General features: G+C 37.9%; 2 protein-coding genes across 2 annotated transcripts in view; both read left to right on the top strand.

The window, feature by feature from the left end:
* Positions 1-1,741, top strand: part of LOC140953610 (hemicentin-1-like) — a 24,431-nt gene extending 22,690 nt beyond the window's left edge. Inside the window, exons 17-18 of the mRNA XM_073403028.1 lie at positions 1-113; positions 1,336-1,741. The exon at positions 1-113 is cut by the window's left edge and continues 169 nt beyond it. Of these exons, the coding sequence (XP_073259129.1) occupies positions 1-113; positions 1,336-1,682 (460 nt within the window). The 3' untranslated portion in view covers positions 1,683-1,741. The remainder of the gene's footprint in view (positions 114-1,335) is intronic.
* Positions 1,742-2,486: 745 nt separating this feature from the next.
* LOC140953609 (receptor-type tyrosine-protein phosphatase delta-like) lies at positions 2,487-17,338 on the top strand. The gene is made up of 11 exons (XM_073403027.1): positions 2,487-2,508; positions 3,442-3,789; positions 4,523-4,819; positions 9,966-10,280; positions 10,753-11,043; positions 12,437-12,727; positions 13,215-13,317; positions 13,550-13,782; positions 14,448-14,567; positions 15,697-15,825; positions 16,883-17,338. Exons 1-11 carry the CDS (start codon positions 2,487-2,489, stop codon positions 17,287-17,289), a joined length of 2,556 nt encoding a protein of 851 aa, XP_073259128.1. The 3' UTR covers positions 17,290-17,338.
* The last annotated feature ends 520 nt before the right edge of the window (positions 17,339-17,858 follow it).

The raw sequence follows: 17,858 nt of genomic DNA, 5'->3' as shown, positions 1-17,858 counted from the left end.
CAAACAACTCAACATAACCAATGTGAACAGGGTGGACAGCGGGGAATACAGATGTGTGGCTAACAACAGTGTTGGTGCAGTTAATTCCAGTGCTGCCTTTCTTATAGTTCAATGTAAGAATACTTTCACTCATTTACTTAAGCCCAACTGTGTAATAGAAATGGTGTATCACCCGGCGAGATTCTCTTTGGAATATCTACCAATATAAAAACACAAAAAAATTCACTTGTCGTAGATATAACCAGTAAAGTCTAAACTCAACATCAAATTCCCTAGTAATAAGAGAGGTTAAAAACGATGGGTATCACTAGAAATCTATTCTAATAACCTGCGTCATTTTATTCTACGTTTAAATTAGAAGGTATGTACCAATAGACCTTTTTATTGATACGGCGGCCATATTGAATTAATTCGATTTAAGGAGTATTATACGAGAACCAGGGGGCATGAGCACATTTCGTTTGTATTTTGCAGCGCTTTTGTGGACATTTTTTCTTAAAGATTTCTTAGAATAAGATTGTTTTGGGAAAAAAAGATCCTCGTGCCGTGTTTGGATGTAATGATGATCGTCTATCTAGTTTAGTATTAGAAATATGGTCTTTCACTGCATATTTCTCGGGAAAAAGGCGACCATCATTACACCCAAACACGGCACAAGGATCTTTTTTTCCCATTACAATCTTATTCTAAGAAAACTTTAAGAAAAAGTGTCCCAAAAAGCGCTCGAAAATACAAACGAAATGTGCTCATGCCCCCTGGGCATCCTATAATACTCCTTAAATCGAATTAATTCAATATGGCCGTCGTATCGGTGAAAACGTCTATTGCATAATTCACAGAACGTTTTTTTTGCTAGGGTTGAGATTTAGCATCTTGCACAGGCTAAAACATGTCCTGTTTTTCTTTGTTTTACTGTTGTCAGCTAGAAAAGGGACCTACTGCAGAATTAAGAATGTTCTAGCATATTTTTGTTTAATCTACTGTTTTTTGTTTGTTTGTCTGTTTTTTTTTTTATGAGCAGTGACGAATTTAAGTATTGTTTGTTTGTTTGTTTGTTTTTTTTTTTTTAAGGATTAGTCGTTTTATCTACTCTAAACTCTAGAAAGCACCTAAATTTCTTCAGTAGAATCAGTCATTCTACATTTTTTCGTTGTTATGCCAAATATTGAAATATGAGTTTAGGGCGATATATCTGCAGGTCAAAAGTCGTTATTAAAAATTATTTCGTTTTTAAAGTTTAAAGTTTAGTCTAGCTATTCAGTTTTGCCTCAGAGATATCATTTAACAGTGAAACCTATATCTCTTAACAAATGAGTACTTTTCCTCTTAACACAGATCAACCTGAGATCTCCGAACATCCACAGAATCAGATAGTACTGGAAGGCTTGAATGTATCATTTTTATGTAATGCAAGTGGCAATCCTACGCCAACATTCTCTTGGACCATAAATGGATCTCCTGTAAATGTCACTGTCGATTCAAGAATCAGTTTCTCAGCAGATAACAAACAACTAACAATAACGAGGGTGAACAGAACAGACGGTGGAGAATACATATGTTTTGCTAGCAACCCTGTTAAGACAGTAACCTCAACTGCTGCCTCTCTTATAGTTCAATGTAAGGAAACTTTTACTTACGTAAGTTTAATTCTGTGCATCAGTAAAAGTCTTTTATGCTCCTAGATCTTTAGTCGTTAAAGAAACTTATTTGTTACCTGTGGAGTCCCCGTTAAACGGAATGTCGGTTGATACAGAACATTACGAAAGCTGGATCGCTCATTAAATTATTCTTCTGGTAATTCTTTTTTAGATCGCAACTTTACATTGTATGTAACTAGTTCCACGGTTTTTAGCAACCACATCTTTTTCGTCAGTCATCGTCTTTCTTTGAAACGTAGAGAGCGTTTTTCGCATTACCTTGAAAAGTGTTTCCGGCAGGTGTTCTTTATTTGTTTTATCAGCCAATGGATGAAAAGATCAAAACATCGACTCTTGCTTTTTCCCGTCAAAGAAGACCCTAATATGGAGAAGGAATTGTTCGATTGGCCAATCGCGTTGTAGTATGACGTCAAAACGAAGGATCGGTTGATTTCTAGAAAGATCTTTGGGTATTAATTTTTTTCAGCCGAGCGTTCGCTTAACAAACCAACAGCCACGCGCGTTTGTATCCGTTCGACAAACCAATAAAATCGCTCTATTTCCGTTCGTTTCTTGTTTTTTCTGTATTGTTCGCGAGTTTTCATTTCATGTGACAAGGAAATATTCATTCGTTTATACGGGTTCTTCTTCATATCACTCAGATCAACGTTTTTTTATTTTAGTTAGCGGTACATAAAAAGAAAAAAAAAGATATGAGAATTTAGGTTGAGAGCGTTAAATAAAACTATTACCCTAACGCTAGGGTAATTAAAAAAAAAAATCTGTGGTCTGTAAACAATTTTACATCTGCACTCTCTTTCACCACTATTTACAATTAGACCACTCCCAATGCACGTAGTAGACTCGTTACGTAATTTTTCGCTCTTGTGAAACCATAACACACAGATCATCAATTGCTTTAGTCTGTTGAAGTTTCTTTTCTGTTATTTTCTTTGTACAGTCAACTCTCGCCTTGCGGACACCCAGCTATAACAGACACCCCCATAATAAGGACAGCAGCTAAATCCCCGGAAAAAAAACAAATTACAGACGTTTCACTGAAATAAACTCCCGCTATTACAGACCCTCGCTCATGAGGACATTAACTCGAGGTCCCTACAGTGTCCGCTATAAAGGGAGTTGACTGTAATTCGTGGCATAATTCACCGCTGTAAAACAGTATTTAAATCAATAAATAAATAAATAAATAATGACTTAGAAGTAACACATCCACAAAGTGTTCTTCGTCTACCTGATTCCTGGTGGAATTGGAATTTGGAAATGTTGGTTTTTGAGGAGAGGGGAAAACCGGAGTACCCAGAGAAAAACCTCTCGGAGCAAAGGAGAGAACCAACAACAAACTCAACCCACATATGGTGTCGACACTGGGATTTAAACCCGGGCCACATTGGTGGGAGGCGAGCGCTCTCACCACTGCGCCATCCCTTGCTCCCCAAAAGTTCTGTTCATCATATGTCCGTGTAACTGATGAAGGTCGTGAGATCGAAATCTTCTAGCTAAAGTGTTAAATTTTGTAACCAAAAGTTGCCTATTTCCAGTCTCTGTTTTAACTACAGATTTTTATATTTTTATATCCTTTTGGTTACAATAACTTGCGTTAACTAGTATAGCCTAGAAAGCACAGAATAATCATCATTAAGCTACTGTCAAGTCGACTAAATAACGGAAAGTACTCATTTACAACAGCTTTTTTCATTAAATATACTTATAATGGTCAGTGTGAACTGGGCACGGTGGGTGACCTAAGAATCTGCTTGCCTGTTTTTCGCCTTTAATTAATAAGTGCAGTATTCTTTTTTTTTTTTTTTTGTAGTTGCACCAAGCCAGCCAGAGAATGTGGTAGTTATTTCTAAGAGCTCGCGAGCCGTAAATATCTCTTGGACACCTGGTTTTAGTGGCAACAGTGATATTCGTAACTACACTGTTGAGATTAGTAGAGATATTGTAACGTTTGCAGAGGCTAGATGTGAAGGGCTGTCAAGTAGTGGATGTGTGATACCTAACTCCTCCACAAGTGCTTCTCTTGTAGACCTACATCCTGGAAGGACATATTACATACGGGTGTTTGCTACTAACAGAGTTGGTTTCAGTACTCCCAGCTTACTAATCACCACAACCACAGATGAAGAAGGTACTTGTTGAATAAAATAGCTCAGCTGCTTTTAAGGTTCTGGTAAAATAAGTTACTAACGTTGTACGTGTAACTTGATTTACATGTTTGTATGTAAATTAAATTAAGTTATGGTCACTGCTTTAGAATTTGTACAGTTCTTTAAAAGGTTTTGCAATGTAGTATGTGTGGTTAAAGAGTCTAAAATTATTAAAAGGATTTAGATGACTATCTTCAACAAGAATGAACTCAATGTGGTCTGGTACAGCAGGGTATTCGGGGTAAGGTTTTGGACTTTCAGCATGTCCTTTGTTTTCTCCAGACCTAAAGCACACCTTTTTTATTTTTTTCCCCTAAAATACTACAGAACAACAAACAGGAATTCAGCAATCTTTCAGTAGCAGGAACTTTCCGATAATTACTGAGGACTGAAAAACATTTTTCTGTCTAGATAGGACATTATTGTCTGACCTGATAAAGCTGTGCCATTTACAGTGTAAGTCGGACAAACCAGAAAGACTGAGAAGGGCATATCTTAATGCTTATCTCCAATTTCAAAATGATAGTCCCTGATAACATCTAATCTGCCCAGTCATAATGTCCTACCACGAGTGGGAATTAGGTCGGACATGACTAAATTTACTCACGTGTTAAAAACACGGTAGCAAGTAGATGAATATTTTTAGGCTGATTTTAATGCATGTGCTATGGTTTTTGGAAAAAAACAAATATTTTGGTGTTGTTGTTATTGCAGTACCAAATGCTCCCCCAGCTAATATCACAGGAAACAACATAACGTCTACCAGCATTTTTGTTCAGTGGCATGAAGTACCAGCAGATAATCAAAATGGTATTATAGTGAATTATACAATCACCTACACAGAAGTGCCCAGTGGTAATTCAAGAAAGGAGATAGTGATTGCTCCAAGCACAAATGTTACATTGACAGGATTGAAAATATTTACCAACTACAGTATCACAGTGTTTGCATCTACTGCCAAGGGGGATGGAAATAGAAGTGAACCTATTATTGTCATTACAGATGAAGACCGTAAGTACAATTCTGGTGTTTATTTGTCTATATATAGATCGGTTTTAGATCTCTAGGATCTCTAGGATACAAAATGGAGATCTCCAGTCCTTTTAAAAGTTGTTTTTCTTCTACTTTTTATTCATTATGAAACTGGAAACACTTTCTGAAAACACTTGCTTGTGTCCTCTCTGATAAAAAATTATACATGCGAAGCTGGTCTACAGTACCTTCACAATGATGAGCATGTTGACAAACTTTGTTCAAAAGTCAATCGATCCATCAGTGGTCTGAAACAGGCATGGGATTATGTACCATTAGATGTTCTAAATTCTATTTACAAATCTCTTATCCAGCCTGTGTTCGACTACTGTGACATTGTTTGGGACAATTTAGACCAGGGACATGCCACTAGGATCCAGAAATTACAAAATCGTGCTGCACGCATAATAACCTTTCAAGGTTATGACGTTCATTCAGCACAAATACGAAAACAACTAAACTGGGAAGAGCTTGCCTCAAGGCGTCAAAGGCACCTACGTCTATTAATGTATGATACAGTGAATGGAAATGTACCTAGTTACTTAAGCAATCTTTTCTCGAATGTCTGTGAGAACAACCCTTATAAGTCTAAGTTAAGAAATACCGAATATAATGTTGTACTGGACCACATTCCAAAAACAGAATATTATAAAGGGTCTTTCTCATACAGAGGAGGAATGCTGTGGAATTCATTACCAAATGACATAAAAGCGTCCGAATCTAAAGCTATCTTTAAAAGAAAACTAGCTAGTAGGCAGGCAAACTGTTGACTACATTTTACCAAATTTTATTATTTGTACATATTTTTAGTGTAGTTGTACAGTATTTACTTCTGTTTCCATACGGCTTTCATGTAAAGAAGTTATGTAACTTATGAAATTACCGTATTCAAATAAAAGTGTATCAATCAATCAATCAATTACAGTGCAGTTAAGTTGGGCAGTGCGTTTGCCTGTACAAGCTATTGTTCTTCATAGCCAGAAATTTCGGACAACATGGCTACCAACATGGCCACAGGCATGGGCAGATAACACAAAAAGAGATTGATTATGGAAGAACATAAAGGCAATGTGGGATAAATTTTTTACTCTCCTATAAAAAATATGGGATAATTTTTTTTTCGTATATTTTTTGGAATTTTCACACAAATGGCCACATTACCCAGCTTAGAAATTGAAAAACCAATGATCAAACTAAATTTTCATCGAAAAAGAAATGAAGTTTATTTCACAGGAAAAAAATAACAGATTCCCATTTTTGAATATTTGAGGGTATTTAAAGAATACCCACAAAAATCCCAAATTTGGAAGAGTGAGACTAGTCCCAACTAGGGAACTTGGTTGGGAATTCCCTGGTTGGGACTTGTCTCACTTTGCCAAATTTGGGATTTTTATGGGTATTCTTTAATTAAATACCCTAAAATATCCAATAATGTGAATCTGTTATTTTTTTCCTGTGAATTTCATTATAGCCACTGCCTTTTATGATCAAAATAACTCTATACTATACAGACAAAATGAAGCTCTTACTAACCTTTTAAAACAGCGCTTACCTTCATACTTCTCTAAGCGTGAGGAGAAAACATTCTTGTCCCGACAAGTTTTTGAATTCCCAGCTTCCCATCAAAACATACAACGTTAATCTTGCAAAATAAACGTTTTTCTCTCGGAAAACCACTCACTAAGGCACTGCCTTTTTACAACGAAAATTAGGCTCTTTTGTAAGTGAAACCAATGAAGAATCGAAGCCATCACTGAGGGTAATATGCTCCAGAGGCAGTTAGTTTTCCTTCTATTCGGTAGCTCTTCAGACGCCATTTTTTTTCTACCTCGTTTCAACGGGTCATCTGCATTCGCTAGTAAAACGATAAGTACGTGGTGTAACCATCATATAGTGGTTTAACGTTGGTGACTTTCGAAAAAAGGCGGGTAACAGTTGTGGGGAAAAAGAAATAAAATTTCATATATGCCATGTCCTTCGCTAACTCAATACTCCTTCCGGTCAGTATAAAACATGGACTGCGGACTGGGTATAAAATGCGGACTCCGGACTTAGTATAAAACATGAAATAGGTATAAAACGCGGACTACGGACAATGTATATAAAAACAGCTTTAGAAAGGTAAAACTGACAGAAATGGAGAGCGGAGTAGCAAAAACAGTAGTCCCAGCTTTAACATTCCCTTGGCTGTTCACGTAGTTTATTCTTCCCACGGAGAAGGAAGGTTAAGCCGGTACTCAAGGCAACTGAAATTAAACTCTGAATTTTATAAAAAGAATGAGTTAGAAGAGATTTCAATTTGCAGTTTTAAACCAATAAGAAGCACCGAATTATAAAAAAAAATAGTATTGGTGTTAGTCAGATCAGTAAAATTCTTATCGGACGCCACAATTCAGTTTCAAAGAAAGCCTTGGGAATATGAGGACTGAATGAAGAACTCAGACGAGAAGGTCAATGTAGGGCATTCCGCGATGCACAAAAGCAGTATTTAGTGGGGAGGGACGACTCACATACGTGAATAATAACCGGAATGAGTCATCCAACGTCTGGTTGTATTCTAAGCGATGATATGATGACATGATTTACACCATGCTCCTGATTCCCGGACGGGGGTACTACTGGGAATTCTTGGTGGGGGTGTGGTGCCCGGTTCTCCGAATCCTGACCTTATTGCGGATATTGCAGACAAAAAATGTCATTTTCCACACCCGTTTTCAGACCAGATCACTAAAATCCATACCCATTCTCGGACCTGGCCTAATTTAGCCTGTTCCAGGCTCTCAGATAGTTGGGGAGACTCCCCAAATTTCTCCCGTTTTATTTTCGTGTTTGCGCTTTTTCAATTCAGAGAACCCAACTATCTCGGAACCTGGAACAGGTTAGGTCTAATTAGGCAGAAATTGCGTCATCATTACCAAGTTAGAGCGGAAACAAAAAATTCTCCAAATGCATTTCGATTTGGCACATTTCTAGTTCGTTCTTATTCATTTGGAATTGATTCGATAAGTACGTCCATTCATATACGCTCCCGTAGTTCCCTCGAAAACCATACCCGATTCCAGACCAAAATGGGCAAAGTGTTTTCAGACCAAAAAGGCCCAAAATCCCTACCCTTCCCTTATATAAGGGAGTACCCCCTGATTCTGACCCCTTTCATGATGTTAGAACCGAGACAAGGTCTAAAAATGGGTGAAGAAAATAGCATTTTGACCGGCTCATGACTCAGAGAACCGGGAGGCACTCCTCCACCAAGAATTTATAGGAGTATTTAAAACTTTAACTCACGTGTTTTGCCATTTAGCGATCTTTGATCTTATTTTTCCTTACCTAGAACCAATTAGCACCGTTTTTACCAAAGTAGTCCGTAGTCCGTATTTTATACCTGGTCCACAGTCCTCAGTCCGCGCTTTATACCTAGTCTGTGTTTTATACTCAGTCCGTATTTTCCAGTCCGCGTTTTATACCTAGTCCGTATTTTATATCCAATCCGCAGTCCGTAGTCCGCAGTCCATGTTTTATACTGACCTATACTCTTTCTTTTTCATACAAAGGGCCTTTCTTTGACTCTTTCTTTGCTGACATTCGATTATTTAGAAAACCTGCTGTGCTCACATCATTTAAATCCTTGCCTTATAAAAGCCCCTGCTTACTCTTTAATTCGCTCTGACTTGTGGAGGAGCAAAAAAGGGAGAGAAGGTGGAAATTTCTTTTGGGGTAAAACGATCCTGTTTGCCTTCTTCCTTAATAAATATGCACGCCGTTTGCGCGCCAAGAATCAATAAACCGGAACTAGAATGACAGCAGCAGAAACAAACTTGCATAATTACTTTACGACTGACTGGCGAGTTAGCACTTATTCCTTACACGCCATGAATTGACCACAACGTTTCTTATTTTCTAATCAACCAAACGAAAACCAAGACATTTACCGACCTTGAAGTAACAAGAAAACCTGCCAGGCCGGTATAAATCACTTAAAAGTAGCACATGACCATCTTAATGAGATTCCTCCGCATAAAGATAAAAGGCTATGACGTCATCGGCGCTAATGTATTCCCCCTCAAGTTAATGAGATTCCTTCGAGGAAAAGGGGTTAATTCGGTCCAATTACCACTAGATAGGTAGACGAACATGTTCAGATTTGATTTTAATACATGTGCTATGATTTTTGGAAAAATTGTTTTGGTGTTGTCGTTATTGCAGTACCAAATGCTCCCCCAGCTAATATCACAGGAAACAGCATAACGTCTACAAGCATTTTTGTTCAGTGGAATGACATACCAGTAGACAATCAAAATGGCATAATAGTGTATTATACAATCACCTACACAAAGGTTCCTGGTGGTAACTCAGGAACGAAGATAGTGATTGCTCCAAGAACAAATACTACATTGACAGGATTGAAAAAATTTACCAACTACAGCATCACAGTGTTTGCATCTACTGGCAAGGGAGGTGGCAATAGAAGTGACCCTATTATTGTCATTACAGATGAAGACCGTAAGTGGTGAATTTCTGGTGTTCATTAATTTTGTTAATATGTATTCATTTCAGATCTCTAGCCATACAAAATGCAGATCACTACTTTTAAAAGTTGCTTTTTTATTTGTTTTGTCTTGTTTGTTTTGTTTTTTTTTTCATTTTATTCATTATAAAATGGTAAACACTTTATCTTGAAGGGGAAAACACTACCCTCCCATATTGAACATGCAAAGCTGGCCTGGAGGAGCTTGACAATTACAGCTGTGTATTTTAGGCAGTGCGCATGTCTGTCCTATTGTCCTCTTCCATGACAATCCTACATTTATTAGGAGCCGTTACATTAGACTTTTTTCCCAAAGCACCCATTGCGGAAATAGCTTAAGTTGGGTTCGCTCCGGGATGTTATCACTTTCATGTTTGCGGTAACACAGCCATAAATTGCCCAAGGGGAAAAAATCTTTAAGCCTGGTTCGCTGTAACCGTTGATGGCTGACATAAATCGTAAAAAGGTTTTGAGCACTTTTAATTTCACCGTTTTAACAAAAAAAAAAGAAAGAAAGGAAGAAAACAATTTTCATCAACATCAAGTAGAACCGGCTAAATCAAGCTATCCCAATTTTTTTTTTCTGATTTTTCTTCTTAGGTCCAAGCGGTTTTCCATTGAATCTAAGACCAGTGGATACATCTTTCAGCAGTATTTTGGTTGCCTGGAATGAAGTTCTCAGTGCAGCCCAAAACGGTATCATATTAACGTACACGGTTAGGTTTCAGGCGATAGAAAGTGCGGGAGTAAATTCATCCACATCAATCAATACAACAACAGTTGATTCCCGTTTGCTTCAAGCCAATCTGACGAATCTTAAAAATGACACGAAGTACAACATCAGCATTTTGGCGTCCACTATTAAAGGAAATGGACCCTATAGTGACCCCATCTTTGTTACAAGCAATCAAAAGAGTAAGTCACTTTCTAATTAGCGTAGTTATAAGGTGCAAACCTGAAGAAGGGGCATCATATATCTTAACGTGTAAACATAAAGTGTCATACGATTCATTATGCTTTCTGTCTTTTTAGTGACCAATATATACTCAATTATATGGATCTCATTCTTCCTTTAAGAAAAGCTTATATATTGGACTTTCTCAAACATATGATGTACACGTCCGCATAAGGATGACGTCATTTCTCATAAAAACGTCTTGTCTCAGTAAACTGGAGAAAGATTCGTGTGGTTTTGGCTTCAAATGCATTTCATTTTATTTAGCTTTACCTAAAGAGGACATGACATTAAGCTTGATGAGCCTCGCCTACGTTAAAGGACAATGATCTGTGATACACATTCTTCTTCATCATCATCTTCTTTCTCTCCGTCTTCTTCCTCTTCCTCTTTCCTCCTTTCTTTCTTTCAAAGTAATTCTTATTTTATTAGAGCCAAGTGCTGCTCCACAAAACGTACAAGGACATCCCACGAGCCCAACTGAAATCTTGGTCAAGTGGGATGAAGTGCCTGAAGACAAACAGAACGGTGAGATCCTCCAATATACAATTCTATACAGAAAGACAGAAGGAGGTGAGCAGAAAATATCGCAAGTTAACAGTCGAAGTGTGAAGTTGACAGGACTCGCCAAGTACACAGTTTACAGCATTAGCGTAGTAGCAGCCACAATTAAAGGTGATGGGCCGGCCAGTTCTACAATCACAGTTCGCACGGACGAAGATAGTAAGTATTTACAGGGGCATCACAGGTCAATTAAGGACATTTTACTTAACACTGTCTGAGTCCTATGAATAGTGCAATAACCAGTTCACCTCCCGAAGCTGTATGCAACCAAATGATTCCTTTTATCATTCTCTATTTTCGTATTCCTCCATGATACACTCTGTTTGACCCCAAATTTTCACATTAATTATTGCTGCCAAATGCTCCCAGGAGGACTGCAAATCCTAAGAGCATTTAAAAACAACAACTTATGCACAATTTGAGGGACAAACAGATAGAGCGCATTATGGGGGATTCGAAAAAGAACCAACTAGGTCCTGGAGGTTTGAAGTGCATTGCACTGTGATAGCTAACAAAATTTTGTACCAAAATTTTTGTTGAAAACGTATTTGTAAGGCATGGAGCCTTTTAAATGGTAGATTTTATTCTTTGCAGGGGCGTAGCCAGCCCATAGACCTGTAGGACCGAACCTACAAATTTTTGGTTTGATTTCCCTACCGCTTGTTATAAATTGTGCATTGTTGGGATGAGCTAAAGAGCTTAAGAGCTCAAAGTGTTAGTGATTGGGGTCAGTGCGTACTAGTCAGACAAGCAGACAGACACTCTTTATTTTAGCATGATGAGTTTAAAAACTATGCAGATTATGTGGTCGTGTCATGCGAGCAATTTTCAGAATACTGTGGAAATGAACGTCGGCCAGGCCTACAACTAGTCGAAAATCTTGCTACGCCCCTGCTTTGTTTTTATTGAAGCTTATTGATCACTCCAGCACTTAACACAGGGAAAAATAACGGATTCCCATTTTTGGATATTTTAGGGTATTTAAAGAATACCCAAAAAAATCCCAAATTTGGAAGAGTGAGACAAGTCCCAATCTGGGAACTTGGTTGGGAATTCCCTCACAGGGACTTGTCTCACTTTGCCAAATTTGGGATTTTTATGGGTATTCTTTAAATACCCTAAAATATCCAAAAATGGGAATCCTTTTTTTTCCTGTGTAAAGGAAAGGGTCTTACCGCACTGACAACCAAATGTGTAATTTTGTTGTAGGCAGTTTTAAGTCCTTTGTTTGAATCATTAATTCTATATTACCAATAGCTCTATCAAAAGCTTCTTGTTATTTCCCAATAGTTATGACATGAATCGGTATTGTGGACTGAAAGGGGCAAACTTCGTTAACTCTTGAACTCCCAAAAGTGACTGAGATGTTATTTCTCCTTAAAACATTAATACATTGTCCAGCATACAGGTGATGGGAATAGGCAGATTATAATATAAATTGACATAACTTCAAATTGTCAAACTAATGCACAAGGATATGCCATAGAAGACAGATGGAGAATGACTAATCAGATCAGAGCTAAGCGACTCCTATTGTTACCCTTTGTTGCAGCACCTTCTGCGGCTCCTTTACTGAGCAATGTGACTGCACTGAATAGCACTAGTGTATTGGTGGAATGGGAACGCGTTCCTAGGGAGTACAGGAATGGCATCATTACTAAATACACCATATACTATAGGGACGAACTGAAGAAGGCAGAAGGCACAATGGTCGTCAAACCTCCTAATAAAACAGCAATCGTCAATGGACTGAGACAACAGGCCGAATATTCATTTTGGATTGTGGCTGCAACTTCGAAAGGGAATGGCCCACTCAGCAACGCGATAAAGGCAACGACAGATGGTAAGGAGATTTCAAAATGCTAGTTTTTTACATTTCTATATTTGATCATAAACAATAGGTTTTCGTTTGGCTTCGCTAGGAACGTTAGTTTAAAGGTACTGTAGATCGGACACCTTCCACAGAATTTATTTTCAGATAAAATTACTGGAGAGATTTAGAATCACGTTAACGGCAAATGATAACCGCCAATTTCTGACCAAATTTTCGTTTCCTTAACTTCTTGATTAACTGTTCGTTTAACTGTTCATTACATCTTCAGAGAGCAGTAAGCAGCTCCATGCCCTTTTCACCCATAAGGATTACTTTGCACACTTTGGGAATTTTTAGCCTGAATCTCGTAATTGCCCTTTGCCGTAAAGCTAACTATAGTTCTAACACAAACTAGGTAAATTTATTGGTTGAGCTATTTGGAGAATACAGGAAATTTAAAAATTCGTCCATATTCCTACCAGGAGCGAATGAAATCAGTCAAAATCGTTTCTTTCAGCCGTGCCCACGATTTTGCCACCCGCTGATGACGCCATTGGTGCAAAACAAGTGTCCGTCAAATTTGTCAACAGACACGCCTTGAGTAATGGGAGTCCTGTGACGTATGTACATGTATTCTCAGCTATTTCTTAAGTAGCTAATTATTTTATTACTTTAATTTTTTTCTTTTCCTATAGCTGCCCATAGCTATATTTAGGTTATCTTTCACAACTTTAAGAGATGGTTAGTAACTATTATTTAGATGCAAATGATATAAATGCGAATTCTCCACCTTCAAAACAACGTTATCGGGAAAAAAATAACTGAAGAGTGGTGTTGTCATGTCGCCACCAGATATTTCCGAATGATCGTCATAACGTTACCGAAAGGGGCAGAGCCAGGGAATCCAGCAGACGAGAAGTACCAAAACGTTACTCGCGTGTATGATGACCAAGTGGATGGTGAACCTTACATAACTGCTGAGTTTGAAAGAGAGGAATCAAGAACGACATTTACTGTTGGAGATGGAAAGTATTACTCACGGAGTGGTATAACTGACGCTAAGAGAAAACGTAGAGCTGTCCCATGTAAGTTGTCTACAAGTAGACGAATAAAATACTTCTTCTTAAGTCTTTAAATCACCACTGGCGTCATGATGACAACAAAAGCGGCTTCGCTTTGTTGCGTAAGTGGCTGACGTTTGTGCCCCTCAGAACAAAGGGTGTGAAAGATATTAACCTTCGGACGTATATGCAAACTCATACCCCGACAGTGGTACAAGAGGGGAGGAGGGGTTAGAAGCTCTCTCTTGCGTTTTCGCCACGTTACAATATTCATGGCAAGTTTCTACCCTGAATAGATACCCTTTTTTTACAAGATGATGCTAATATTATGGGATAAATATGCAAATTAGGTTACTGGAGGGATTTTTTCACTTTTTCCACCTTACTTGTCCTTTTTTCCCCCAAAATTTAACGTTTTACGCAGAAAATACACTTTTCACAGCTTAACATGTAAAAGATGGTTTAATTTTAATACAACTTCTTAACTGCTTAATATGCTTTTCAAGTAGCAATTAAGGATGTTAAGGAGTCTTTTAGCAGATATACAATCACGTCAGGATGCGTGATTTCAGCATTTGCGTTTTTCTTTCAATCATTAATGTATTCTACTATTTATAACTTTAAAATAAGAGTACGAAAATTATGATCAGCTCAATGTAACATTTCTATTTCTTGACGATGGTTTTTAGCTGATATTAAGTATCTGAATGGAAAGCTAAAGGAAAACACAGAGTACGCGGTCTTTCAGCGATCTTTTGACCAAGATGAAAACTATGAAAATGAGGGATTAATTCAGTTTACAACGAAAAGTAAGTTATATGCTTGCAAGTTGGTTTCAAACTTGAATGACATTTCTTTAGACGATTAGCTATGATCAAATTACCGTCCTTCGGTTTTATTCAGGTATCGTAACGTTTAACCTTCGACCGCACAAGCAAATTTAAACCCAGCTCCCCACGCCTTGGGTTTTTACTGTGTCTTAATAGAGAGATTTAAAATCACATTTTTGGCAATGGCAAACATCATATTTAAGCTCGCGTTTATTCTCGTTTTTTTTTTTTTTTTTTTTAGAAAATGAGCAGGTAAAACTGTCCAAAATAAATATTATGGATGAAATATGGAACTGCTCGTTTTTTTGAAGTACCAAAAGCAGCTTTTCATGATTGAGGTCTAAATTATAGATATATAGCTCTACCTGTACATCTCCTTTCTTTGCTTTACTACCTTTAAGCGTTATACGTACAAAAAAGGAGCGAGAACACATTTAATTTTGCTTAAAAAAGGCTTGATCTAGCATTACTTACAAAGAAGCGAAGAGAAGAGTCTCTAGTTTAAAATTGTTTTACAAACGTTTATACACCTGAGAGGTGAGCTTGCAATATTGGTATAAAGTGTGACGAATGAAAGTCATAATGACACCCAAAGGATAGTGGAGTAGACAAAAAAAAAAGAGACTAGGGAAAAGAAATAGAGTTTGCACGGACATGCTGTATGAGCAAGCCATAGTAGGGGCATTTCCTTTATCTTCAGTCAGGGGCGGATCTAGGGGGAGGGTGCAGGGGGTGCGCACCCCTCCCTGAGATGACCAGCGGTTTTCTAAAACAACTAGTATTCTGCCAAAAAAAAAACTATGTGGTTTATTGGTTTTGAAGTAGAGCAAGAGACGAGTGCACCCCCTCCTAAAAAAAATCCTGGATCCGCCCCTGTCAGTTGTCTTGGCGAGTCTTTCAAGACATCATTATAAACCACTTAACTATGCTAGAGGAGTAACCTGATTTGGTTTTAATGTACCTAAGAGGAAATACTTTTTGGTTGACAATTTATTTCCTCAGTCGGTCTCCACTGACTTTTTCCCCCTATCTTTCTTGTTTTTCCCCTCTTTTAGTCTTGTGTTGTTCGTTTTTACTAAATATTGGTCTGCTTGTTTGTTTATCTCAGAGGAAAACGATCCTGAATCACCTTCCAAGTCTTTAACAGCTACCATAGTTGCGGTAGTGATAGTCCTAGTAATTCTGCTGATAGTGGTTGTCGCAATTATTGTTTGGCGCCGTCGATCTCCTCGTAATGGTATGTTTTGGTCTATTCTTATATAATTCTTGGAGTTTTTTCTACTTTGCGTTAGCATACGCATGTGACGTAAGTATATCCACACATACTTTTTTTCTTTTTTCGCCATAAAGTCCATCGTGCGGAAAATAACCGCTTTTTATAGCAGTCTCTTGACCAGTTTGCAAGTTGTGTCAGCTTAAAGGACGTTTTAGCCACCCTGCACGAGACCGACGCCAGAAAGAACGATATTCAAATTCACTTAATTAGAAATGGCGTCATCGTTGGCGTTGACGTCATAGTTGAAGGACTTCTTTATTCTCAGGAGGAGGTGAAGATTCGCTGACGAACCGTATTCACCAACGAATCGTAATAGCGTGCAAGCACGATAGCTTGCCAATCAAAAGCATTATTTCGCACACCAGTATACATGCATATTTTCGAATAGTCCTTGCACGGTATAAGAGAAAAAAACCGGCAATGGCCTTCAGCCAACAATGACAATAACAGACTAGTACTGAATCCGACAACGAACTAGGGTTTAAACCGCAAACATTACGTTTTGAATCTTAATGAAATTTAATAGCTAGACTTTTTGAACGGGTAAGAGGCCACTTTTACTTCAAATTCTAATACGGGAGCTTTCACACTGACCAGGTTGTATTCACCATTACCACGTTCAGCTGAAATTTTTAAGCCAAACTGTTTCCCATACAATCGCAAAACAAAATCGGTATAGGGCCTATAGACACAACACGATAATGCGAGACAACCACTTCAAGATGGAATGCAATATGTACTTCGAAGAAATGATGACGATGATGTTGACGACGATGATGAAGAAGACGATGATGTTGATCATGTTGATGTTGATAATAATGTTGATGATGACGATGATTGTAGTGGTGGTGGTGGTGGTAGTGGTTATGGTGATAAGATTATAATTTCAGTGTCAAAAGTGTTTATTTGAATAGGTAAAAAGCTGGTTGGTAACACTTTTGTCTTTAATATGGTGTTTATGCTATGAATAAACACCTTGCTCAGACTAACCAGCACTTTTTTTTTTGTATTCCGACAGACATTGCATGTTGTTCAAGGAGGACAAAGAATAGTTTAAGGCAAGAAAAAATAGAAATGTCCGGCAACAGCCATCCATCAACGTCAGGAAGCTATTACAACTCCATTCAGCTTCTTGACGAACAACACTATGGTAACAGACTTACAACCAGAGGACAGGACACTTACGATGACGTACATTTAGACGAGTCAACTTACTATAATGACGTTAATCCAAAGCAAGAGAGTACTTATCAAGAAATCAAGAATGAAACTTGTTACCAACCATTAGATTTGAATCGACAAGTAGATTACGAGAGTTTAGGCCAAATACAGTGGCAGGCGGACGATCACTATCAGCCTTTAAACACCACAGAGAAACATATCTATGGGGCCCCATCTGCTTCACCGCCAAAAAAAAGGAAATAACTACGTTTAGTTAAACTTGACGGGAAAAGTCCTATTTTTGCAATAACACGTTTTCAAAAATGCGTCTAGTTGATTCTGCTAAACCAGTTGGTTAGAGGCCATTAATGACCCGAAACGGTGTTTGCTGATCCAGAATTGCACGTTTTGAAAGAGTGGCAGATTTCTTTGGAAACAAACAGTCGAATTATTGATCACGCACCCATCGAAACTTGCAGCTATTTTGGCGGTAACGTTTTCAAAAATCTTGCTAGATTGTAAAATAACTTATAGGGAGTAAACTAATTCCATTTCCTTTTTTGAACTTCCTAACAAATGGGCTCGAGTTAAAACCAGTTGTTACCGAACAAAAAGCTCGGACAAGAAGGGAGGGGGTGTTCATAGTGATTTTTGTAATCAAACTGTAAGGGCCTATCCGCACTAACAGACAAATTTGGTATTGTCTTTGAAACATCTAAACCAAAAATTGTATGGTGACAATTTTTGTTTCAAAAAAATTAATCCGCTCTGTACTGGAAACTATTTACTTTTAACAAGACAGTCGCATTTGAGATTACTGAATGGAAAGAACA

The sequence above is a fragment of the Porites lutea genome, chromosome 12, assembly GCF_958299795.1.
Source record: "Porites lutea chromosome 12, jaPorLute2.1, whole genome shotgun sequence".
Lineage (NCBI taxonomy): Eukaryota > Metazoa > Cnidaria > Anthozoa > Scleractinia > Poritidae > Porites > Porites lutea.
Note: the sequence above shows the minus strand (reverse complement) of the source record. Positions and strands in the feature narration are given on the sequence as shown.

What these genes read in the sequence shown, in the direction of transcription:
- LOC140953609 (XM_073403027.1), top strand. Translation starts at nt 2,487, where the DNA reads ATGCACGTAGTAGACTCGTTAC. An exon ending in GCACGTAGTAGACTCGTTAC is followed by an intron (nt 2,509 to 3,441) that starts GTAATTTTTCGC and finishes TTAATTAATAAG; the next exon opens with TGCAGTATTCTTTTTTTTTT. An exon ending in AAAACGTAGAGCTGTCCCAT is followed by an intron (nt 13,783 to 14,447) that starts GTAAGTTGTCTA and finishes GATGGTTTTTAG; the next exon opens with CTGATATTAAGTATCTGAAT.